Source organism: Protopterus annectens, chromosome 4.part0 (genome assembly GCF_019279795.1).
Source record: "Protopterus annectens isolate FY-2018-M chromosome 4.part0, PAN1.0, whole genome shotgun sequence".
Lineage (NCBI taxonomy): Eukaryota > Metazoa > Chordata > Ceratodontiformes > Protopteridae > Protopterus > Protopterus annectens.
In genome coordinates, this window is record NC_056733.1 from 502,679,815 (window position 1) to 502,707,755 (window position 27,941).

The 27,941-nt window shown below is 39.2% G+C and overlaps 1 protein-coding gene across 2 annotated transcripts in view; it reads right to left on the minus strand.

Annotated features, from left to right (window-relative positions):
- The window catches only part of RPH3A (rabphilin 3A), a 1,850,086-nt gene that overhangs the window by 597,877 nt on the left and 1,224,268 nt on the right, over positions 1-27,941 (minus strand). For both annotated transcript variants that reach the window (XM_044068420.1, XM_044068419.1), the window contains one exon: positions 9,984-10,091. In XM_044068420.1, the coding sequence (XP_043924355.1) occupies positions 9,984-10,091 (108 nt within the window). The remainder of the gene's footprint in view (positions 1-9,983; positions 10,092-27,941) is intronic.

Genomic DNA, 27,941 nt, shown 5'->3' on the forward strand with positions numbered 1-27,941 from the left:
AGTGCAAACCTGTTGAAAGAACTTAACAGTATAGCAAGGAAATAGCTGCTGTCTTTTTACTCATACATTTTTGTAATTCTTGAAATATACTGGCCATGCGTATATTCCATATGGCCACTTTATACCTGTATTGCTAGCTGTTATTGATCGTGCGGGTCAAGAATTTCTTACAACGCCAACCCCTGCACATGCGCTGGCTAAGCAAACTTCGCAAACGCCAAACCCATACTGAAGATAATTATTAGTTTTAGCCAACAAACTTCAAACCTCTATTGAAAGCATTATTAGTTAAGCAAGATCAAAGTAAAGTCTCATAAACTAATAGAAGTTATCTGAAGAGTATTGGTTAAGCGTACAATTTGTAATCTCTGCAGTAACTGGCCAAGCATTTAGGTACACGCTAACGTTATTCCTGTTTTACTTGCTAATGTAACTGTATTGTTGTATTCATTGAACGTGCTGGTCTAATATTCTTATAACGCTATTCTCTGCACGTGTGCTGGTTAAGCGTATATTCACAAACGCCTAGAAATTGCAAACCTATACTAAAGTATTTATTGGCCCTGCAAGAAAACAGTAAAAAAACAATTTATAATCTCTGAAACAGACTGGCTAAGCGTGCATGCATACGCTAACTTCATACCTATATTGCTGTATTTTTGAATGTGCTGGTCTAATTATTTACTACAATGCCAACCCCTGCATGTGTGCGGGTTAAGCGTATATCGCAAACACCAACTAATCTCAAAACTAAAATGAAAATATATATTAGTTTTGCAAGAAAACAGTAAAATCTTACAGACTAATCATATCCTGCGATATCTGAATGACTGCTGCATACGTTTATAAACTATAAACCTGCACTCCACTTATTTAACATGAGATAAATTAACTAAATTAACTCTGGTTTTCCTCTAGAAAGACTTTGTACTGCATAAACTCATTAGCGAACAATCTAAAATTCAGTTCCTTAAAATAGTAGCCTTTAGTGGATACACTACTTTCTCCACGCTAGAGTACTCTTAGTTACACGAGTAGCAGCATTACAGTCACAGTGAAACCCCTAAGGCCCTTAACAAAAGGTGTCATGTTGTAATTTCATTTATTGCTACTTGCTAGTTTATTCTGTTTGTACTGTTGTACGTGTCTCTTACTGCAACTTAATTGAAACTAGAACAATAATATATATCTGAAGCTTTGTTGCTCTGCACATTTATGATGTTTTTTAACTAAATATTTACAAAGTGCAGTGCTATTGTGAGCCAACTTGTAACAGATTTGCTTACTAAAATACAGTTTTCTCTCTACATTCTCTCCTGTTCTCCAGCTTCCTTGCCCTGGTCTCCCTCTGTGACTACACCTGGTTTGGACGCCCACTCCTAAAGCATTAAAAAACAAGCTCTGATGATACATCCCCTTTATGGGAATTGAACTAGCTTCTCCTAGAAGGAACTAAAGGAGTATGTGTAACTGCTGCTAAACCTCTGTAATACCATATTTATCTAAAACCCTGCTAGGTTCAGCACGCTCCCTTTCCAGGAAAGCCAGCAGTCAAACCCTTCTCAACTCAGTCCCCCCCCCCCCCCCCCCCCCATATTTCTAGCTCCCTTAGTTATACTAGTCCCCTTCTCTCCTCTACATGCTCAGCTCAAGGAAATTACTCTGGTGGAATCACAGGTGCACTTCTAGCTTTTATCCACTAGATGGCACCCTCTCTCCACTACTCTTGACTTCCCACATCTCTCACTTTACTTGCTTTACTGTTCTCTACAAGTTCTAATTTATTTTTTTCTCCCTCCTTTTTCAAACATCTTTGGCCATTCTATCCTTCTAAATCCTTGTCCCCTGTACTTACCTTCTCCAACCAACATCCCACTGATAGGTTCTCGCTCAGATCCTACCTTCTCGCTCTGATCCTACCTTCCTTGGCTACCCTTCTCCCAATTTCCACCCGCCCCCAGCACCTCTACATTAATACCTTCATAACCACACCCACTGCACTACCTAGCCAACTAGTTTCCACATCTCTGTCAACACCCACTCTCTTACCCACCCATAACAATCATCACTGAACACACCTACAAAACCCAACCTAGCCAATTAGTCTCCTTTTTCAGTCAACACCCACTCCGAAACCCCACCAACACTCAAACATTACTCAAAATCTCCACTCCATCAGAATAATTAGAAACATAGCTACATCTCTATACATACAACATGCTTACACCTATAGTTTACTCAGCAACTACATACCAACTCTCAAGAACCATCTTTAACTACTTCATCATTATGATCTCTAAACCTTCTACCTTCTCCACTCTGCTTTTACTTCTCCCCAACATATCCTATATCTACTACCTCACCCAGCCCAATCATATTAATCACTCAAAATCCTTTCATGTAACCAACCATCTCAACTCACCTCCCTTAAACTCTCACACCATAATATCTCCTCACCTATATGATATAAGCAACCATCTATTCTTTCCTTATAAACTTATCACCCTTCATAAACATTCTACCACCAGAGCAACTAACAAACCCCTCATCACCATAATAAAGCCTAACCCATATTCTAAACAGTCCAAATACCTATCCAACCCAATCCTATATCTAATTACTACACTATTATCCGGAGATATTCGCCCTAATCCTGGTCTCACCACCTCATCCACTACAGACAAGTCCATACTATTCACCTTCCTAAACTCCCAAAGTATAGTGAACAAAATCCCAAACCTCCATGCCTGGCTCACACACAACAAACCAGACTTTCTATCCATCTCTGAATCTTGGTTAAAACCCCACATAAAAGACTCTGAGATAATACCATCCAACTACTCAATCATAAGAAAAGACAGAACCCATAAAAAAGGAGGTGGAGTAGCTCTCCTATACTCATCCTCCTTATCAGTTACTCCATATAACAAACCTATTCCCCAATTCAATAATGCTGAATTACTCCTAGCATTATTTCAGGTTAATATACACAAACACATATGTATAGTCACCCTTTACATTCCCCCGGTGATAATATTACTACACTCGAAGACATCCTGTTCTGGCTATCCACTAACATTACTAATTTAATAATAATCCTGGGAGACATGAATATCAATTGGTCCTCCATTCAATCTCCCACAAACCCTCTTAAAATCAACCTTTATATCTTCTCACAGCTAATTAACTCCACAACCCACCCCTCAAAAAACCTATCCAGTGGCAGCATTTTAGAATGGATTTTAGTCTCCCACCCTCATTATTTCTCTGATAATGGTACACTTCCTCTTAGCGACCACCTACCCACATTCACATACCGACTCCCTTCACCCATACACCAAACACATAACTGTATTACTACTCGCAACCAAAAAAAACTTCAACCCTATAACCTTCTCAGACTCCTTAAAAGCTATAAATTGGAACATTCTAAAAACTCTACCTTTAGATAATGCCGTTGCCCACTTCAACTCAACCTCCTTAAACCTTCTTGACTACCATGCTCCTCTACGCACTAAGCGAATAAAAGTCAAAACTGCCCCTTGGCTAACCAAAAGTACTCTAGTCACCATGCAATGCAGAAACAAAGTCTGGGCACTCTACCAGAAAAATAAGTCTCCCCTCATTCATAACGAATATAAAACACTTAGAAATAACGTCAAAAAGCTTATTATCACTGACCGACAAAATTACTTCTCCATACTCCAAAACAGCAATAAAACAAACCCCCAGAAATTCTGGAAAGGAGTCGCCACCCTTATCAATCCTGGCAAAATTGACAACCCCAGCCCAGACCCCAGTGCTCCCGACATAGATTTGGCCACACAATTTAACTCTTTCTTCATAAATTCTATTTCTAAATTAACCTCAACATTCTCTGACAACACCACTCCTTCCATTTTACCCTCAACTTCCTCTACTAACACTTCTACCTGCACTCCTACTACTACACTCTCTTCTTCTCCACTGTCACCATTCTCTAATACCCTCTCTACCCCTTCCACTCTAATACTCTCTCTACCCCTTCCCCTCCTTTTTCTTTCAAACATATACCCATATCCACCATAAAAACACTCCTTCAAAAACTTAAGCCAGGCTCTAATGCCCCTGACAACATCCCATCATACTTTCTTAGCATAGCTGCAGAAGCCATTGCCTACCCCATTAGTATCCTAATAAACCGCTCTATCCAAGAAAGCATAGTACCCCAAATCTGGAAAAAGGCTTTCATCATACCCTTACATAAAGGTGGTAATAATAACAATACAACTAATTTCTGACCCATCGCTATCCTATCTCCCATTTCTAAACTCCTAGAAAAATGTATCCAACTACAACTCCTACCATATCTCATAGACAATCACCTACTAACTCCAACACAGCATGGTTTTAGGCCTGGTCATAGCACTATGACAGCCCTCCTCTCCTTCCTGGAAATTGTAAACAAAGCCCGAGACTCTGGTCATATTGTCTCTAACCTCCTACTTGACCTCTCTAAGGCCTTTGAAACTATCTCTCACAAACTTCTTCTAACTAAACTCTCTCAGCTTAACCTATCTTCTTCTCTGAACTGGTTCTCCAGTTACTTATCTAATAGATATCAATCAGTAAAATGGAAAAAGGCCACCTCTTCTTTCCTTGCTACCCCAACTGGAGTTCCACTAGGTTCCATACTAGGTCTTCTCCTCTTTAATATATTCATAAATGACTTCCGAAATTCTATTCCTTTCTCAAATATCATCCAATATGCAGATGATTCAACTATTATCTGTTCTGCCATATCCCTCCCCACGCTGCAAAAACTTACACAAGATGCATTCTCAATCACAGAACAATGGATGAAAATAAATCACCTAGCACTAAATGCCTCTAAAACCAAATTAATGGTATTCACTCCCTCTAAAGTCACTTCTATCAATACAAACACTTTTTATATCACTAGTAATAACAACACATCTCTAGAACTGGTTTCTGAGACTAAATTACTTGGGGTCCAAATTGATAGTAAGCTTAAATTCAACTCCCACCTACAACTAAATATCAAAAAAACCCATCAAAAATTAGGCATGCTCTATTGACAAAATCGTTACCTCACACCCTCCACCAAAATCACTCTCTCTATCTCATTTCTTATCCCCTCCCTTCTCTATGGAGCCCCACTCTTAACTAACCTACAATTTTCCCTTAAAACACAACTTTCTTCATGTTACAACAAAATCGCCAAATTTGCTACTAGCCACAAATCATCTAGCCACCACTGTTCTTCTCTCCACAAACTAAAATGGCTAGAACTTTCCAGTCATCTCACCTACACGCAACTGACTCTAGCACATAAACTCATTTTCAACCCCCTACTATGTCCATCCCTTTCCTCTGCCTTTAAAATGCACCTACCCAACAGAGTACTAAGATCTAACACCAAAATCTAATAGAATTGCATAAACCTACTCGCCCCCCAGGTAAAAATCTCCTATCCTATGGCCTAGCACATCTCTGGAACTCCCTACCCCCATCCATTCGTATCATCTCTAACCACTTCACTTTCAAAAAATCTCTTCACTCTCACCTACTATCCCAGTGGGAATGCTCCTGTTCTCATCCATCATAATATAAATTGGCAAACTCTTTTTTCCCTCCCTTCTGCTAACTTCCTCTACTGCCTCTCCTAACTCATACTCTCTCTACTTGTTCTAACCAAACTTTTTATAAACTGTATTATGTGTCATATTTTCAAGCTTAGTCAATATTTACGACCTCTCAGTACTTACATAGAAATGTTTTCGTTTACCAGTATTATATCTTCTGAAACTTTCATCACATGTCTGTACTACTTGACACATTATGCTTTAAGCTGTATCACTTGAAAATATTGTAATATAACCTAAAACCTACTTGTAACCTTGTTTCTCAAGCCATACTACTTGAAATGTCTTGCTCTAATTTGTTCACTTGTAAACATTGTAATCTAATGTAAAACCTATTGTAACCTTCTTACTGGAGCTTTTCACCCCAGGACTCCATTGAAAATAGAGTTGCCACCTGTCCCACTTTCCGAGGGACAGTCCCTCTTTGGGCAGTTGTGTCCTGACCAAAAATATTAAAAATGGCAAATGTCCTGAGATTGTAGGACATAATTATGTCCCATATTTTATGCAATAGGTGCATAAAATAGTTATTTCTGTATCTAAAATACCTAAATATTACAAGAAACAGAATAAGCAACTAAACTGCTACAAGAATAAGGTGTTATTTAGGCAAAAAAGTATAGTTCTATCCTTTGTACTGACTGTGGGTATTTGTTGGCCTGTAAAATCTGATGTGTGTCCCGAAAATGTCCCACTTTGGCCATTTGAAAAGGTGGCAACCCTAATTGAAAACGGGTTCATCCTGGCCCAATGGACTATCCTGGAAAACCAACTGCAAATAAATAAATAAATATATGATATATATATATATATATATATATGTGTATGTATATCATATATTTGTTTACTACTGTTTAAACTGAGTAACAATGCATGGGTTTTAGTACAAAACTATACAGATAATTATGATAGGGTCCTCAGTTGCAACCTGACAGTCGTGTGCTTATTAAATAGATATTTTTAAGAATATACAACTGTTTAAAATTGCAGAACTGACAAATCTTTTGACTTTTTTTTACAAGGTTTGTTTTTAACAAAGTCATGTTGCTAAAACCTACCGGGAGGCAAGTCGAGCAGCCCAACCGCAGGACTGGCGCAATGGAATGTGGACGCTTAAACAGGATTTAAAAATGGCGCCACAGTCCATATCGGCTAGAAGTAAATTAAGGGGGAAGTTAGCTAAAGGGGAGGGGATAGATAGAGGGGTTGTGGTAGGACTAGAGGGGTGGAAGTGGGTGGGAAGGAAACCCGGGAAGAGGTGGGCTAAAAAGAAGTGAGTACAACAGAAAAAGTAACTGCAGTTCAATAAATTAAAGCAGGATGATTTATTGCTATATTGTAAGGGAAAGTAGTGTAGACAACTTTTAAATGGTGTTTGTTAGCTAAGGAGAGGAGTGGGAATTTAGCAGTTATAGAACTGGGGAGTAGGAGGAGAAATAACTACTAGCTTTAGGTAAAAACTTTGGGAGAATAATGTTGTGCGAGCTTTTGCCTTGGTAGGTGCTGCCACCTAGTGGTAAAATGAGATAGCAAACAGAAAAGATTAGCTAGTCTTTTATTGCAATTAATCCTAAATTAAGAAAAGAGGGGGGAGAGTGGCAAACGGACTGCGGTAGGCTGCTAAAACGCACTTACGGGAGGTCAGGTTAACACATATAGGTAGTAAAATTATTTTACAAGTTATTTATTGTAAGGTTACATACATTCACAATTTCTTGTGTAGGGGAATCCTCACTGTGGTAGCGTTCTATGAAGCCTGGCTAGCAGGCAATTTAAGGGTATCTTCTGTGTTTAGCAGGAGGTAGTCATTATACGTTACAGGCAGGGAGGGAGCACCTAGGATTGTTGAATTCACAATTTCTTGTGTAGGGGAATCTTCCCTGTGGTAGTGTTCTATGAAGCCTGGCTAGCAGGCACATAGATTCTTGAATTTCATTAATGCCAACTCCATGGAGCAACTAGTCAGAATCCCAACCAAGGGCTCAAACATATTAGTTCTGGTCCTTATTAATAATATCCCCCCTCCCGTCCTCAGAGCCCACAGTTACTCATCATATCTAACTATTGTGCATTAACATTTACTCTAGGTGTGAGATCTACTACACCTTGAAATCTCTCCATCTTCAGAGACTACTCCAAGGCAAATCTGCTTCAGCTAACTTATGACCAAATGAAATTCAAACACTTTCCTCACCTAGATGACCCTGCTTCACTCACTGCAATTTACATGGACAAATCCTATGATCTATGATCATCTCAAAATTAGCATGAGTCCTCGGTCCTGAAAGAACATAAATATAGTGCTAAGTTTAACAGCAAATCCAGTACGTACAACTCCAGTATCAACAGATTATACAATAATATACAGAAAATACTAGCCCATAAAAGCAAACATAACACTCCATCCCTAGAGAAGAACTCAAAATAATCAACAAAGAACTTAGAAAGAAAATAAAATCCTCCAGAAGCAAATATGAATTGTGAATTGTGTCTGTTATTAAGGATAACCATAAAGCCTTTCTTCAGCTATATCAAAAAATAATAATAATAAGAAATAATAACTGGCTATACTTGGAGTTAACACCTGACCCCTGAGGTCTTTGCCAACATATTAGTGGAAAAATTCAGCTCAAACATTATCCCCATCTCCCCCAAATTACTCACAGCATCTTACCATGCCTATGCCACCCTCCAAATCACCTCCAAGCAAGTCCTAAGTGCTCCATCTTAGATTAAAACACTATCTCCATGTACCCCAACAATGTATCAAGCTGTCTTCTTGTTAGCATCGAGCCCTGTCTGGCTGACTCCTTATTATGTGCATTCAGGTTTAGCGTCTCCATTAAATCCATGCTGGAAGGATGAAGAATGACTGTAGTCATACCTCTCCACTAAGGAAGTAATAGAGCTTATCATTAGGGGCCAGATCAATAGGACATAGGCAATCCTGGACTCTTGACTAATTTGGGATTGTTAAAGGCAGAGCCAACCTCTTAAACCTGGTGGATTTTTTTGAACAAGTCACTTAGGCATTACATACAGGTAAATTGATCCACACAACATACCTGAGCTTGGTGAAAACCTTCAATACCATTCCATACTTGGGCATCATTGATAATCTAATATAATTAAATGCAAACCCTATACATTACCTGCTGGATAGAAAACTGGCTCACTGACAAAACCCAGTATGTTAGTGTTACAGGCGCACGAGCAACTAAAAGAGCAAGTACTAGCAGTGCCCCTTGGGGATCAGTCCTGGGACCACTTCTTTTTGGTATGTATTTCTCTGACATTACAGCAGAGATCAATGGCCTGTGGCTGATGACATTTGTCAATGATTGACTGAAAACTCTGAACTTTCATAAATACCTCACATGATCTACATATTCTTCAGTAGGGTCTAACCCATACTAACAAGTGGAGCTTGAAGCACATCCTCAAACTAAATAAAAATGCTGCATTGGGCCCTTTGGCAAACCTGGTTACTCCTGTTCTTAGCATATAGGCACCCCCCCAAAAAAAGTACTTTGACCACAACTGTTCTTAGGAAACCATTTTATATAGCTATAGTAATCACATGGGGCATATCTTCTAAAACCGTGGCAGTCATTTTCCCCCTCTATTCCTCCCTTATCAGACCATTAATAGGATATAATGCCTCCTTTGGTATGTGCTTGGCTAGGCATATGACCCAGCCTGAGAGATCATGGTGTTTCCTTACCAAAACAATCAAGGGTATGTCCTCCTTGAGTTATCCTGACAACCTTAAAGTTCTCTCACTCTTTTCCATTTATTACAGACTTTTCAGAGCAGATCTTTACTTTGTCTACAGAGCCTCAAAAATTCTGGTTCTATGTAACACCCTACACATCCACAAAACTCATACTATCCAAAATATTAGCTCAAGAGACCTAAACTACCACCAACTTATAAATAGGACTTGTTGGCAATATGAATCTCTTTCACAGAAAATGCCTCGTTTATGAAACAGACACACCCTTAGAGGTAAAGCAAAGTAGCTCTATGACCCTTTATAAACATAACCTGTATGACCGGATAGGCAGTTATAAGTACATTCCCAGCCTGGCCCTTCTAGCCCTTATGGAAATAGAACAAAACTAAGTCAAGGTCTGGAATTCATTCATGTCTTGGTAAACTGATGATCCACTAGATCAACAGCCAAGTAACCTCAGCAAAGACTGTTCATTATCCACCTTCTGTTTTAGGGTGCTACAGCCAGCATGCATCCACTACATTGATCAATAACTCTCAAAACCTCTTTCAACAGGATAATAGATATTTATTAAAGAGTGACACTTAACAGTAACACCTTACCAGGCTCTGATCTCTGCCTTGTCACTTTCCTGCTTTTGTAAGCAGTTGTGTTCTCTTCTTCAGAACTGTAGCCTCGCTCAGGCTCATGACTGGTGTCTCGAGGTTTAACTGAAAAGCAATGTCAAAAACTGGAATTAAAATGAAAGTCTGACTTTATTTTTATGACAACTCATTTTACTTTTCAGTGTACATAGTCTATCTGTTCAGGTGATGTAGCTAGGATTTTCAAATTTGTAAACACAGTTCTCATACCGCTGCCCCCCCAACCAAGTTACAGCTTCATTAAAACTATTTTCTTTTTTATTTTCAGTTGGCATTCACTAATTGTCAAGCCACCCTCCTGTTGATATGTTGATTCATTTATTCCTTCATATCCAGGGTCTCGGCTTATGGGGGGTGTCCTGGATTTTACACTCAGCCGAGAAGTGAGGTAGGACCTGGGAGTGGTGGCAACATCCTAGATGGCCATTTTTCCCCTAGTCTTAAGCCCCTCTCTTAAATGCTAACATCAGTGTTAGGCTAGGCAGGCAATGTTAATTAGCTTGAATGTGTGCCCTACCCCAGGTCCATCAAGTGGCCTTGCTTACTGTTGTCCTCCTGCCCACCCCAGCTTGGAATCTTTTTAATGAGATCTATCATCCCCTAGAGAGACACTTAACGATGTCTCTCCTCCCCAGAACAGGCATGCTCATCCCTGCTGCTAACCCCATCAAGCACGTAAATTGCGTAAAGTCGGGTCACCCTGGCCACAGTTGGAACTTTTGTGACTTAAAGAGAATATGCTGGAGAGACACTTGTGTCCCAGAGACTGCCCCTCCTATGGAACATGCTTCCCATCCATGTGAAGCTGAGTTCATCTATTACCCAGTGTAAGTGCAACCTAGACCAGTAGTTGGGGGATAGTAAACTTAAACTGGGCCTGGCACCATGTCCCTTATGGATAGAGGCAGCTTATAAATGTTTGGTCCTATTTGGATGCAAGACATCATTATTTTTTCGGGAAAACTTGGCTAGGCTTACAAAGGCACCCCTGTGTCACTAGCCTAGTAACACTCTATGAATCCATAAATCTAGGAATGATTTGGTTCCTTGCTCCTAAAATGTGTGGTTTGTTGCAAGCCATCGGGGAATGAAGCCACTAAATAATGACACATTTGAGTTTCAGATATTATTTCCTTCAGAAAATTTCATGCTAACACAAATCCTGTTATTTAAGCAACTTTGTAATATTTAAAATCTGTTTCTATTTTTGAGCCTTTGTTCCCCCTTTATTTTAGACTTTATCCAGATTCCTTGAGGTAAGAGGTTGAGAGGTATGCAAACCGCATTGCTGCTGCTGCCAGTGGTCAATCAATCTCACTCTCTCTCTCTCTCTTCTCTCTCTCTCTCTCACACACACACTTGCATTTCAGAAAATGCATGCTAACACAAATCCTATTATTCAAGCAAATTTGGTGTTTCATGACACCAATATTAAAAATTATTTTCCTATTTTTAACCTTTTCTCCCTCTTTACTTTTGGCTTTATGCAGATCTCTTGAGCGAAGTGGTCGAGAGGTAAGCTAACCTCTTAACTGCCACTGCTATTGCTCTATAGCTCTCACTCTTCACATACTCTCAATCTCACACATACATACATACACAGACACACACACAAACACACACACACACACACACACACACACACACACACACACACACACACACACACACACACACACACACACACACACACACACACACACACACACACACACACACACACACACACAGAAACATAAACAAACATACACACACAAGTTTTTCTGTTTTGTTTGTTTTTGCACTCACTAAACAGGCAAAGCACTGCCTAGCGAGTAAAATAATAGCTCAATAGATCTTTCTCTCACTCTAATGCATGCATACACTCACACACTTTTTTTATCTTTAGTTTTTAATTTTCTTTTTCTTGTATTTTACACTCTCTAAAAAGCAAAGGCACTACTTAGCAGGTGTAAAATAATGGCAGTTGTTATGTTATTTTCAGTCTGATCTCCATGGCAGCTTAATATGCTGCTGTGAATCAGCAGACTTGATTTTCAGTGGGCATTACCTGTAGATTAACACCCTGCTGGGGAATGCTCATTCTCCAGTCAGGGTGCCCATCTACAGGATGCCCATTCTCTAATGTAGTTTACACCTGATTATCACCTACTTAAGGGCTGGTTAAGAGGTAGGTGTGAGGAAATGCAGCCTTTGTTAAAATCCTATTTAGATGCAAATGCCAATGCAGTCTCTTTATTTTAGAATATTTTTTAACTAAACCATGGGACTTCTTCAGGGTATTAGAGCTGGATCATGGTCAAATGGGGGCCTAGGTAGGGTAATAGATTGGTCCTCCCTCCAGAACAGCCCCTTCTGCAGCACAACCCTACCTGCGCCACCCCCCCCCCCCACACACACACAGCAGCCCCCTGCCCAGCCATTGCAGTGTTCCATTACTTGGCTGTTTCTCCCCAGTTACCATAAACACAGTTCAAATCTATCAGTGTGCATACTGTTTCCTTACTTAATTCTACAATGATTACAGATATTGGAATAAAATAACACAAATACTGATAACCATTTGCTACACAATACAGATTCACAATGAAAACAGACTTAGCATGAGCAATAAACTTCCCTGCCATTAAAGCTCATATTCATTGAAACAGCCTTAATACCCACATTCAAAGAAAATGTATCTGGCCAATGAAGAATTAAGTTTACCTTTGGACTGTTTTCAAACTGTAGAACCCTTACACGCATTCTTCGGGCCATGCATATGTGCATGCATTATTTGATGCATCTTTCTGATTGCATTAAATTATATTCCTTGTATAATACACCACCACCTGTTAGAATGTTTTAAATTTGTAGTTTTGAACATTCTTCCAATATGCAATGAAAAAAATACATGAACCTATAATGACAAAACTACCAAGTTCAGAAAATTTCAACCATAAAAGGCCACTCAAACTTCTGTCATTACAGTCCACCAATATAAGTCAATAAACACAATCTCAGCAGAAGTAAAAAGTCATCCAAATAATTCCACATTAAAGATATCTGTAACTAACAAAGAGGTTGCCACTAGCAAACAACTTTATATTTGTCTTTTTTCTACAAATTCAGTACCTGCTTCCATTGAAGAAGTAATTGTCTATGTAACATTAAAAAAAGTTGGTAAGGTTGTAATATTGCAATACAGAATGACTGACAAGCCAACAAGTAATTATAATACTAACACTGCTTTCAAATTCTACAGCACAAACAATGACTGCCATTTGCTAAACAAAAGTTAGTTGCACATTCTAAACAGACAGCATGAGTAACAGTAAATTTCTTCCCTTCTTCCCTTGGAACTCACAATTCCATGTAAATGCACTGAAACTCATAATTCTTTTAAAAAGGTATTGAAAATAAAACTCATAATTACATCAGCAGTCTAGTAGTTGGTGTAGAGGATTCAGGCTCTTGTCTCCTGTAACTAAGTTACAAGGACAAGCTCGATCAAGTTAATTGACAAACCTGCCCCCCCCCCAAAAAAAAAACAAGAACATTACATACCATCCTCAGAAATCTGGACAAAGCCTAAAATAATGGGGGGGGGTGGGACAAAGGTCCAGAAAATAGGGACAGGTTTTAAATATCGCTCTTATAGACTTAGAAATTTGCTAGAATCATGACATTTGTCTTAGCATGCATTTTTTTGAAGGAAATGAAATTTGAAACTCAAATATATGATATTATTTAGTAATTTCAATCCTCAGTGATTTGCCAAAAAAACACAAATTTTATGAAGAATAGGCCAAAAATATGAGGCAAAAATCTGGACATTCTGCAAAAATCTGGTCAGTTGAGAGGTATGCATACCTCTCAACCTTTTAGTGCAAGAAATGGGCAAAGTCTAAAATAATGGGGATGCAATGGCCCAAAAATATGTATAGATTTTAAATATTGCTCCCTTTAACTTAGAAAGTTCGAGAATAACAAGATTTGTGTTAGCACGCATCTTCTGAGGATATGAAGTCTGAAACTCATATACATATCATTATTGTGATGTCAATCCTCCTTGATTTGCCAGAAAACCACAAACTTTATGAGGATAAATCTATACAGTTCTGAGGTATGTTACATACACACACACACACACACACACACACACACACACACACACACACACACACACACACACATACACACACCTACTCTCACACAGCAATACACACACACACACACACACACACACACACACACACACACACACACACACACAGAAAAACCTACCTTGTCTTTGCTCTCACACAGCAACACACAAATCTACTCTTTTACACAGCAACACACACACCCACACCCACACATCCACACACACCCACACATCCACACACACCCACACACACACACACACACACACACACACACACACACACACACACACACACACACAGACACACACACACATAGTCAGCAAGTAGCATAAATATGATAGGTTTAGAGGAACTTTTTATTCATTTTCATATATCATGTTTTCTTTTAAGAATTATGTCTCAGCCCAACATTTCATAAATTACCCAATTCATAGGATCATAGGAAGTTACTAGGCTATTGGCCCTGAGGCCCTTATAAGCCTAGACAATAATTGCAGATGGGGCAGTGGTGCAGCGGTAGCGTTTTTGCCTCACAGCAAGAGGTTCTCCGGTTCGAGTCTCGGCAAGGGTGCCTTCTATGTGGAGTCTGCATGTCCTCCCTACATTTGTGTGGGTTTCCTCCGGATGCTCCGTTTTTCTCCCACATTACAAAGACATGCATTTGGAGTATTTCTTCCTGGGCTGCTGCTGAAAATTGGCTTTGTTCCAAGTCAGACTTTCCCAGGATTGTATTTTCTGTTCCCCATCCAGTTATCCAGGTTGCGCTTAAAAAGGGTTAATGAAGCACTCTACTTGACATGAAAAGGGAGTCTATTCCACAAAAGGGGGAGTCTCTGGGACACAAATCTGTCCCATCAACAAGTCCTGTTGATGTCACAGACCAGGTTGAGGTCACACGTGCGGGTTACTTAAGTGGAGCTTGAATTGTGGATATGCAGCAGTCCCAATCAGGGCAAGGTCTGAGATCACTTTATATGCCAGACAGAGGTCACCTCTTTGGAGTCTGTTGGAGACTGAGTAGAGGGACAGGGCCTTTAGCCTATATGTGTAGGGTAGATGTTTGAGGCCCAGGATTCTCTTGGTGAGGAACCACTGTGGTCTCTCCAGTTGCTGCATGTGCTTTGTGAGGTATATGCCAAAAGGGGCAGTGTACTCAATAATGGGTCTTATAGGGGAAGAATCCAGGGATGTTATGACCACCTTGTCTCTGAATGAGATACCCTTACTAATGAGGTGGGCTATGTAGAATGCTTTCCGTACAACTGATGCAATATGGTGGTCAAAAGTCAGTTTGCTATCAACCTGGGTGCCCAAATCCCTCACGACTGATTACATGCTTAGGACCTTATTATCAATGTGATAATTTGTGGGGATGTCACTCTCCCCAAATGGGATGATGATGCATTTTTTGGCATTCAGTTTGAGGCCATGTTTCTGGAACCAGTCATTTGTTTTGGTGAGACCCTCTTGGAGGATGTCCACATCACTGGGGGAATTGATGACAGCACCCTGCTTGCAGTCATCTGCATACTTGGTCAGCCATAGCTGACTGGTTTTGGCCTGCACCTCAGAAAAGTATATCCCAAACAGAAAAGGTCCCAAGAGTGATCCCTGGGGTACCCCACTTGTTACGGGTCTACTGCTTGAGGTGATTTTCCCTATTTTGACAAAGTGGGTTTATCAGTGAGCCAGCTTTCTACCAATCTGGTAACATACGGATTGATGCCTAGTTGAGAGAGTTTATCTATTATACCTAGTGGGGAATAGTATCAAAGGCTTTGGCCAGGTCAAGGTAGGTGGTGTCACCATCTTCCCCTCATCCATGGCCTTGGTGACTATATCAAAGACCAAATTTAACAGGCATGACCTCTCCTTGATGAAACCAAACTGTGTGGGATCAAGTGTCTGGAGGTTGTTAATGTCCTTGTTAATGATGTCCATGATAATCTGCCCAATGGCCTTGCAGATCAGGCTAGTTAGGCTGATGGGTGTATAATTTCCTGGATCACTGGACGCTCCACTTTTGTGCAAAGGGATAATGGTGGCTGTCCTCCACTCAGCTGGAATGAAGCTGGTCCTCAGGCTTTAGTAGAATAGGTGCCGAATGGTGCTAATGTTCTTGCTTGAATTAATGTAGGATGCAGCCTGGGATGTTATCAGGTCCCATGGAGGCTGTATATTTTGCCTTTGAGAGGGTAGTGATGACATGCTCCCTAGAGATAAGGGGAAGGGAGCAGATACTGGGAATGTCCTGTTTTACTGATGGGGGGACTGATGGGTGAAGTTTTCAATGAACCTGTCTGCCAGCAGATTGGGTATATCTACAGCATTTGTGTATGTGGTGGCCTTGACCATCATTTCTGGGCAGATCTGGGTGCTTTCCTTGAGGTTGCAGACATATGTGAAGGCCTTATGATTGTCTTTAGTAGCTGTGTCCAGTTTGGACTCAAATTTTGCTTTGGAGTATTTCACTAGTATTCTTATTTGCTTTTTCAGGTTAAGGAGAGATTGCTTCCAATTAGGCCCCTGCTCCCTCTTGATCCTGGACAGCAATGTTTTCCTTTTATTATAGAGCTTATTTATTACAGATGTCCACCAGACAGGTTTACTCTTCCATGAGGAGGAGGATTTTGTCCTGTCGGGTATACCTGATTTCATGCAGCTATATAAATGCTCACATAGTACTTTGGTGTTGGTTTGAACATGTGTACCAGTTCCTGTGGAGGGGGAGGGGGCTGTGAAGCTGTTTATACCTTCCCACAGGAGGTTGTAATCAGCTTTGGAGAAGTTTTTTTGCTTGACCCTAGCTGGGGGGGGGGGTCTGGGAAGATGTTGACTTTGAAAGTGATCGCTTTGTGGTTGGATCTTACCAGTGATGATGACACCGTAGGGATGCTGCAGTGGTTTCTCATGCTGGTTAATAACAAGTTCAAGATATTTTCTCCTCTTGTGGGGATGTCAACCAACTGGTCCAAGGCATTTGCATTGATGAAATCAAGGAATCTCTAGGCATTTGTGTTTTGGCATGGGTATTTCTTCCAATCTATGGCTGGATAGTTAAAGTCACCCAGGATCAGGGTAAAGGGTTGAATCTTGATAAATTTGAAGTGGTCCAGATAGGTGGAGTGGGCATCTTGAGTCAAAGTTGGAGGCCTATAGCTAGCTATGATTTAAATAGGGGTCTTCTCAATTGTTAACTGCAGCTGGAGTGTTTCCTGTGTGTCATACTGTTTGACCAGCCTGTAGGTGTGTATGTCTTCTATATATATATATATATATATATATATATATATATATATATATATAGCAACTCAACCTCCTTTTGCTTTGCTGCCCATGATATGGGGTCTGAATGTATGATGATGCAGGATGAAAGAGCTATTTTAGACAATTTAACAACAAATTAGAGTAGTAGAATTATGAAACCGAACAAGGGTGGGGGGTTGTTAGAATGAACCAACTTGATTATGTTTCAAAAATGTTTGACATTCTTAATGATGGTACAACATATGAAAGAGTATCAAGGAACGAAGTTAACATCACATATTCTGAAATCAACTGCTTGTTATTTGATGTGTTCAGTCAAGGTATGATTTCACAAACAGAATTTGATCATCTATGGGTTGACAGACTGCTCATTCCATCCATGTTTGGAATTTCAAATACACACAAGAATGTGTTTGATCCACCGTTGAGACCCATAGTGGCAGCACAGGGGATGAAGATGGAAACCATTGCTGCTTTTATTGACTTTCATTGTAAGCACATCTTGAAAAGTAAAATTCATATAATACACCTTTAAAAGTGTTGCATGGCTTAAAATATAATGAGAACATTTTATTTATAACTATTGACATTTTCAATTTATTTTTAGTGATCTCCCATGAGTTAGGAATGGAATTTTTTAGAGAGTTTAATTCAGGATGTGGATTTACCCAACAGTTAAGATCAAATTTCTTTTTGATTTCATGGAATTAATGTTGTGCAACAATTTTTTTTATATTCTGAGGGGGAGTTTGTCAAACCTCTGGAGTGGCCACTGAATGGGAAAGGAGATTTGATTTTACACCCCCTTTTTTGATCAAATGGTTTCTTACTTCAGATTCCTGGATGACATTTTAATTATATGGAAATTAGATCAGGGTATTGTGTTTGATTTTAGGGAGCACTTGAACAATACCACTTCTTTTTTAAAATGTACTTTTAGGATGCACACATACAGGACTTGATTATTTAGATATTTATTTATATAAAGATTATGTCAATCAATGTTTTGCTTCCACAATTTATAGAAAAAGGACTTATTAAAATTTATTTTTATACTTTGACAGTTGTCACCCCCCATTTCAGAAAAGAGGTATGGTTAGGAGGCAAATGACTCAGTTGTCCAGGCTAGAAAGCAATAATAGCTTATTTGTTGGTGAACTGGACAACTTGATTACATGTTTAAAGAAAGGGGTTATCCATCTAACATGTTAAAACAAAATTAAAAATGGAATTTTTAAAGATAGAGACACAAGGTCTGCCCCAATTTTGAAGAATGGGTCTGATATTGGTGTGAGAAATATTAATTTGTCTACAGTCCCAAAAGCTGCCAAAATGAGTGCCATGATGACCCCTATAATCAAAATGATCCAATAATTTCTAAAACCCTTAGGAAAACTTGGAAGAAAGTATTTTCCGCTGAAGTAAAAGTATGTTCCCCTGAAGTAAAACACCACAGGTGTTTTTTGGCAGGGGTAGGAGCATTAAGGATTGGTTAGAGAACAAAGGTGATTCATGGCAAACGACCTTTAAATCTCAGATGAAAAAAATGTGGTTCATGTAAATTTTTTAAGTTTATTAATGACAGGTCTTACATGATGGTAACTAAATATGACAGGACTATTGCTTGTCCCAGTTGAATTGTGTAACAGCAAAATGGTAATTTATTTAGCCTATTATATGTCATGCCAAGCATTTTATATAGGAAAAAAAGTTAGAAGACTTCATATCAGTGAGCATGCCAATGATATTAAAAACAAAAAGGTGGCGAAATGCACTATATAGATATTCTAAGAAAGGCCCAGATTTCAACAGATTTTTATTTTTTTGTGGTAGACCAAGTAAATTGTAATGAGATGGGCAGTGATGGTGAGAGCCTTCTAGAGTATAAAGAAACATTATGGCAATTGAGGCTGAGCACTATGGAAAAGCCAGGCATTTATGATCATTGTTCAATCAGTGGCATTTTGAAGCTCCAAGCTAAAATGGTTTAACTACATTATGATTTCAATAGAGACAGATTGTTATACATGTAAAAATATTTTTGGATAGGTGTTTATTATTACAGTATACGCATTTCTCTGAGGTGGTTTTTATTCAGGTTAAAAAGTATATTAATTTGATGAGTAATCAACTTTATTTTACTCTAATTAATAAGTTGTGGATTCTGTATGGCTGCTGCTTAAATATTTTAGTGTATTTAAAGGAATGATTGTTATTTTGTCTATAACTCCGGTGAAGTCTAGATTGTAAGAAGGTGAAAGCGCTAAGTCTGCATTTTTGAAGTGAATGGTATTAAAGTTTTACACACTCTGGTTTCTTGTGCTGTTTTGATCTTTTGTTTTATTTTGTGGAGGGTGACCTATAGCTGGCTAGGATAGGATTTTGATTATGGAGAACTTCATGTTGAGGAACTCCAGCAAGTCATTCTGTTTGACCACCATAGAGGTAAGCTTGTTATTGATGTATATTGAGCCCTTTTGTATGCAGCTACTGGTCTAATAGTATGGAAGGCAATGAAATTTTGCACTGCCAAGGTACTCTCTGCTGTTTTAAACCATGTCTCTGTAACTGCACAGATATCAAAATCTTCGAGTGTGAGGTGGGCTTAGAGGGAGTGTAGCTTTTTTATTTAGGCTCCTAGTGTTTAGCAGTAACACATTAAGGTTCTGTTGAGTTGATTTTGCTATGTTGTTAGGTTTGTCAATTTGGCAATGCCTTAAAAAGGCACTATGGGGATGGATAAAGTTTTAGCCAGTATTTGAAAGTCTAGAGGGGAAAGGTGCAGATCATCCTTGGCAAAGCAACATGGTCTGCTGACCATGTCCTCCTAAGATGAAAAATATTGGATCCCCTTAGAATGACACCAGAAAGACAGACAGTTGTTGAAATCGGGTCTATACCAGAACACCGAAAGTTCACATTTTTGAATGTTCTTACATCGACCCCTAATCAGCGAATGCTGACAACATCGAACATTCAGAACAGCGAATTTTTTCCTAGGGAAAAAATTTGCTGTTCCAAAACACATACACACAACACAAGCACACCAAACAAACAGCAATCCACACACATACACCCAAAATCTTACAGCTAACCCTACACTAAACTGTATAAACACCACTAACTATCCACTTACATGAGACAATTGATACATTGTGTCAAGATGCCCATATCCACCAGGCTGGCTACAGAGAAGTTATGAAATTGCATATCCATACTGTCCACTCCTTTGATTTGTGAGCTACGAGAGGGTGATGTATTGGAGTTAAAAGGCTATTAAGGGTGCATTGTTTGTGCAAACTGAGGCAGATTATGCTAAACAGTACTAAATTCTACTAATGTTAATGTTTACACAATACTGCATTCTACTAAATCTGTAGGTATTGCCACTCGAACTCCAACTAGCTACTCGTAGTCTTATCAGTGGACAAGGAATTTGCACTATATTGCTGCTTTACAGGTTACAGTTTTATGGCCTGTTCTACAGAGAAAATTTGCTACTGTACAGGTTACCGCTAACCTACAGAAACATGTAAAATTTAAAACAGCACACAAAAAACAGAAAACTAAATAATGAGCCCTCTGCCCAATAAAATAACTACACTATGAGTCCTTTTGTGCATTTGCATTTCTCAACTCAGATAGACCAAGCAAACACCTCCTTCCACAAGATGAATAAAACCATTCCTCCTAATGTAAAAACACACTAGAAGAAAGCCACAGATGCAATGCTAATACAAATCACTTAAACAGCTAGCTGGAAATCCCTCGCTGAAGGAATTTCATGACAGTAACAGTGAGAGGAAGAGCATTTATTTTACAAAATATTCAGTGAAATGCACACATAAAAACAGGAAACAGATGTGATCACCCAAATAAGTGTAATTTAGCAATCAAAGGTACTTAACTTTGCCTGGATGACACTGAATACAAGTAAAACACTTCTGGAATGCAGGCTTGGACTACAAGCTTTACTGAGCTCCAGTAAAATGATCAGGAGACAATGTGTAGTAAAGGAGGTTTACTCAAAGCAATACTGGTTTGCTGGGTGGGAACTCGGTAACATGGGTCTATGAAAAGCAATGGGTGGGAAGACTACATAAATAGCTTATACAACAGTCAACAGCAATGCAAGAGAGGGAGGGAAGGACAGTGGAAAACAGATAATCATGAGGGTGGATGGCAGAGACCCAGTCTTATAAAACAACAACAGCAGAACGGTGAGAGGGCTGGGACATTTTCAAGGAATAAACAGGCTAGCTACAGAGGCTAGCAAGAAAATGAAGGCAACATTGGAGTTCTTTTAAAAACTTTAGCTTAATGTGTAAGTGGTGGATGGGGCAAACAAAGAATGCAAGCAGGTAAATGATAAGCAAAATATAAAAGCATGGAAGCACAAACTGAAGCAGAGACAATTCCCTCACTATTGAACTTCTACTACAGTTTAAGTCACCAGACCATGCAGAAATTTATCAGTAACTGATTATTATTGACCAATTTCAGGTTCAGCCAAGTAAACAAATATAAAAAGATAAATAAATGAGCATCTTGTTTATTTATTAATGCACGGCTTCATGTTCTCTAGTTTCAAATTCAATGGCTTAAGTACTGTTAATGATTTTTAGAATGATTAGTTGATGAAAAAATAATGGCAGACCAAGGGGAGTGTGATTATCACCTATGAAAGGTCATATGTTTCTTCAAGCTTATAAATTCAGCAGTGACTAAGACATACATGCCTTGTTATAGAGTTATATCATTTAAAGAAAGCAGACTACCTGCCAAAAAACAGGAGTAATGTATATATCCATCGGTCAGCCTGTTCTGCAAAATTCAAGGAATTCACTAGACCAATCGGTATATGAATTGTCAGGAGAACTAGATGCAGTATATACTAACAGAATAATATGTATGTGTTATAGTGAAGTGATGCTGCACAAGTTGCATTTCCAATAAGTGTAATAAAATAAAACTAATATAAATAAATTAATATAACAGAGGGAAGGAGAAAAAAGTATTGACAGAAGGAAGAAAAGGAAGGAAAAAGAGTAAGAGAATATACAAAAATGCAAATGAAACAAAGAACATTAACCCAAAAAAGTGAAAGAAAAACAAGAAAGAAAGGAAGAGAGGTAAATAAAAAGAGGAAAGGGCAGAAATGTTATAGATTCAGTTGTAATAAAGAAACAGCCTTTTCTTATTCCAAAGGTTATATTTAGAATGGGTGGTAACATATTATTAGCATTAATCATTGATATGCTATGAAAATATAAATATCTAGTAATATAACTAAAAAGTTGAGAAATTATAATAACTAAAACAGAGGAAAAATCCTAATAAACTTAAAAACCTCAGTGGCATTTTATGAAATTACGCAAAAGGACATATGTGATAGAAATGAATTTTAACTATAATCATTTTGTAGCATGTGCTATCGGTCAGTTGGGCAGTTACCAAACTGATCTGAAATTACATTTTTTTCAAGCTGTGGTACTCTGTCATCCATCAGGTCTTAGTAATCCTTCATAAACTATTTTGCTGCAATAACTGACTGATGAAGTTCAATAGCACTGATAGAGGTCAATGAAGAAAATTATCTCTGGGCTTTCTTATTTTTTTAGTCACTATAATTTTGGCTTATATCACTAAATCCGTTATAATAAATCCTACAGTAGTTAAATAATCCTGCAGTCTTTAAGTATATGAGGTTAATTTCTCAGAAAATATTGAAAAATATTTAGGCCTGCTGTCACTCTTTGCCATGCATGCACTGTTTATATAGCATACACACAGAGGGACTTTAACCTTGGCCCTTTGTGGTACATACGTTGCTGTGGTATCCTTCAGTCTGACAGGTGTATTGTATTTTGTTTCTCATTTCAGACTTAACATTTTACTTCTCCAGTAACTGATACAACATGTACAGTAGAATGCATTAGTGATAACTTTTTTTTCTTATGTGTGTTTCTTTCTCTCTTCTTGTGGCCCTATTTTAAATTGTTTTTGTTGTTTTTTGTTTTGTTTCTCTCCATTTATATTTAAACTTCATGCAGTGCTTGAAACACCAATAGATGCGGTGCAGAATTAGCCACCTTACCATCCACATGCCTTGCTGTCACTTGCTGATCTACAGCTGTCTCTGAACCATTCTCTCTCTGCAGGATGACATAGGTCATACAGAGGAAGACAACCTGAAGGCTTTTCTGGTATCTTTCAATGGTCTGTCAATTGTGTGGGATTATAGGCTCCCCAGAAGGGGGCACAACCAGTTGATCATATTATGTCACCCAGCAGAAATTGGAGGGCTGGCAAATAGTCTTTGTGGACCAGCTACTTGACTCCTGTATGGATGCTCGCAGCACATTCTTGTATGACTGGCAGACTCACATAGCTGCTTGCCACTAACCAGCAAGCCATCTCTAAGCCCAGCTATGAGGGCAGTCACAAAGGTGACTGGCCTGTGGTTGTATGAGGCAATGGGCAGCATGAGAGTCAGCTGTCATCTTACTTTATCCCTCATAATGTATTTTCCTAATCAGTTTATAGTCCAGTATTCCCCATCACTATTTGTTCTCACTGTCTGTGTCCCTCCTCACCCCCCTCAAATTGTGTGAGCACCTCCACTGTTTGTCTTTATCATAATGTTTTGGCTTCTTTGTCTGACTCTACTACCATCCCTTTATCCTGTTTCCTGCCCTCCTTGCTTTTGTTACTTTCCCCCTAACCTTTCCTGAGAAACATAAAAATGAGCATTTGTCCCACAAATATATTGCTGTTTTTTGCTCCCATCTGAGTCTTCCTTTTCCCCTTTCCTTCTGTGTGTTCTTCTGCTTGCTGTCCACCCCTTTTGGCTGCCGTATACTCCAATTTCCTTCTCATTTGTAGCAATAATAACCTTATCTGAATGTACATTGTTGTATGCATACAACATACATGTTAACAAGCTCATTAGATAATGACACACACTGAGCACTGCCACTCATTATCTGACCTCTGGGATTTTCGCCAGCACATTTTCTAATTAGTTTAAATTTGTCATACAATGTAGCCTATCTATAATACATTTCTGGGAATTCACTAAATGGCCTGGCACAGGAGATTGCAAATCCCTCCCACATCATGGTATTTTGCAATTCAGGGACATATTAGCCATGATGAGATAAGACTTAATTTCAGGTAATTTGCATGTCTCTGAATTGCAACTACTACTGTGATATGCAGATCAGTGCTGATCTTCGCATCTCAGCAGTCAACTGCTGTGAGTATAGATGTTGGCATACCCCCTCATAGTCACTCCCACATACACAAAAGTACATATTCAAAACACACACACACACACACACACACACACACACACACACACACACACACACACACACACACACACACACACTAGTGTGTCCCTCAACCCACTGAGCATGGTAACAGTTTATGTTCTGTTATAGAACATTTGTGCAATCCCTGGTGTCTAGTGCACTGCCAACCCCTAATCCTCATAGTGATGTCTATACCATTATGGCACTTTAATCTTTTTGAGTTATTCTTTCTGTCTGGTGATTACCCCATCCCACAATCCCCATACTGATGCCAGTGCCATGAAGGCATTTAAGTTAAAGGTATGGTGGTTAGTGTTTCTTCCACACCCCTGGTTCCTGTACTGATGCTGGTGCCAAGAAGGCACTAATGTTAAATGTAGTCCTGGTAGCAAGTGTTACCCCCAACCCACAGTCCCAGTACTGATATCAGTGCCATTATGACACTTTAATCTTTTTGAGTTATCTGTGGTGTCTAGTGATTCCTACCACCCCTCCATCCCTGTACCGATGCAGGTGCCATGAAGGCACTTAGGTTAAATGTATCCCTGGTGGCTACTGTTTCCCTCACCCCGACCCTTATACTGATGTCAGTACCATTGAGACCCTTCACAGATGTATAATCCCTGGTGTTTAGTGGTATCCCCCCACCCCCAATAACCATACCACAGTCATGGTATGTAGGTAAATACAACTTTTTGGCCATGTTCAAATCCCAACAGGCGGGGCTAGCTTTAATAATCTACACATCTGAGTGATTTCTTGAATTGCTCTGCCTGTCCATGTTTTCTTGGAGGTGATTTCAGGGTAGAGAGCACATTGCTAATTAGCACAGGCAGCCATCAGGTTGGCGTGTGTGTGTGTGTGTGTGTGTGTGTGTGTGTGTGTGTGTGTGTGTGTGTGTGTGTGTGTGAAATGCCCCGTTAGGTGTACCTGGTGGTTAGTGTTACTCACGCTCAAACCCTGTATCTTAGGTACAAGAAACAAGAGCCTGAATTCTCTACCCATACCACCACTTGTTATTCAAGGAGTTGGGTGAGGATTTTACAAGGAGCTGAGAGATTCAGGGGAAGAGAAGTTTAGTGCTGCTTATGCCAAGTCTGCTTGCATTGTTAGTAGCACAGTTTGCTTGCATTGTTAGTAGCACAATAGGTAGTATACTTTCCTTTGATGCAGAAGGCTGTGGGTTCAACTCCCACAGTATGCATATGGATGACTGTACTGTGTTGCACTTTAAAGAGCGTGGATGCTCTAGTCCTGTGAATGTCCTCCTCTGGAGGAATTGCCTAGTCCCTATGAACTTGTTATGCTTACCATCCATTCCATATTGTAATATTACTAGCTTATCATTTTTTTAATGTAACACAGGCAATTTATTCTTCAAGGGCAACAGGCACTTTATTTGTACATGAAACAATGAAATATGAAGTTGTTTGCTAGCAGCAACCTCTTCATTAGTTACAGATCCCTTTAATGTGGAATTATTTAGATGGCTTTACTTCTCCAGAGATTTTGCATATTTACTGATATTGGAGGACTGTAATGACAAAAGTTTGAGTGGCCTTTTATGGTTGAAAATTTCTGAACTTGGTAGTTTTGTCATTATCGGTTCATACATTTTGCTTCATTGCTTACTAGAAGACTATTCAAAACTACAAATTTAAAACACATTCTAACAAGTGGTGTATTATAGAAGGAATATAATTTAAGACAGTCAGGAAGGTGAATCAAAGAATGCATACATGTATGCATGGCCTGAAAATGTGTGCAAGGAGCCTATGGTATGAAAACAACCCAGAGGTAAGCTTAGTCCTCCACTGGCCTAATGCAAAATGAATGTGTGTTTTCATGGCCTTTCAATTAATGCCAGTTTTAAGGGCAGATAGGTTTGCTGCTCATGCTAAGTCTGTTTTCATTGCAAGACTGTATTGTTTGTTTAGCAAATGGTTCAGTGTTTGTGCTATTTTATTTCAATTTCTGTAATCATTGTAGAAGTAAATAAGAAAACAGTATGCATGCTGACAGGTTTGAACAGTGTTTATGGTAACTGAGGAGAAATAGCCAAGTAATGGAACACTGGAGTGTCTGGGGAGGGGGGATGCTGCTGGAGTGTGAGGGGGTTACAGACTATCCATTCAGGTAAAACAAAGATCATCCCTGCCCATATTCAAATGCAACTTGGATCTAAGGATGGGTAATCGAAAACTTACTCCAGGACTGCCCCTCATGCCACTAATGGATAGAGGCAGTTCCTGAATGCTGCATCACTTATATGGGTCCCCTCAAATTATCTATGGTATGATCACAATTATTCCCACTAGGGCTAATGTACAATTATCAGCCATGGGGTGGATAAGATCAACCAAGAAATGTTAATTCAAGCCCAAAAGGGAAATTGGCTAAGCTTAAAATGTCTTGTAAGTGAACTTATGTTGTGGTAGTAAATAGTTTTAAAAAATTTACCTTTTTAGATCACAATGTGCCCCTCTCACCCTCTGCACCCCCCCCCAGTCTTCAACAACTTCTGGTGCCTATGCATGCTGCATCATGTTAGGGCAGTTGCTGAATACCAAAAGAGTACCACAAATTGTACACTGAGTCGCAAACATCATGGAACCTTCATAAATCCCCCATTGTTAATCAGTGTGAGGCCACATTGCTCTACTGTTGCTGAGGTATTTTACCTTTAAAAATCTAGATAAACTACTTTTCTGAATCCTAATATCAGGTAATATTGGTCTCTTGTTAACTTGTGTAATGTGTCTAAACAGTGATAGATTACTTCATTCTTTGTCCCTTTGAGGATTCAGGAAAATTTAAAAAAAAGATAATCCTTAAGATTTATCTGCAAGAAAATCTGAATAGTTTGCAAAAAGCATAAATTCCCTAGTGCTCCTGGACCAGGAAACCAGTCTATGCCTAGCGTGGTTCATCCCACAACTGCTCGACATTGAAAACTAAAAGTGAACTAACCTGTTTCTAAACCCATGGGAAGCCAGTCTACCCACAAGGCTCATCCCCCAACTGATCGACTTTGAAAACTAAAAGTGAACCAACCTGTTTCTGAACCCATGGGAAGCCAGTCTACCCACAAGGTTAATATCTAAGCTGAAACAGCACTCCTGTGGCAGACATTGAACTGCTCTGGGTCAATAGCACTAGGAAACAGCCCCCTAGGATTCCCTGTAATCAGAGCCTTGACTTCAAAC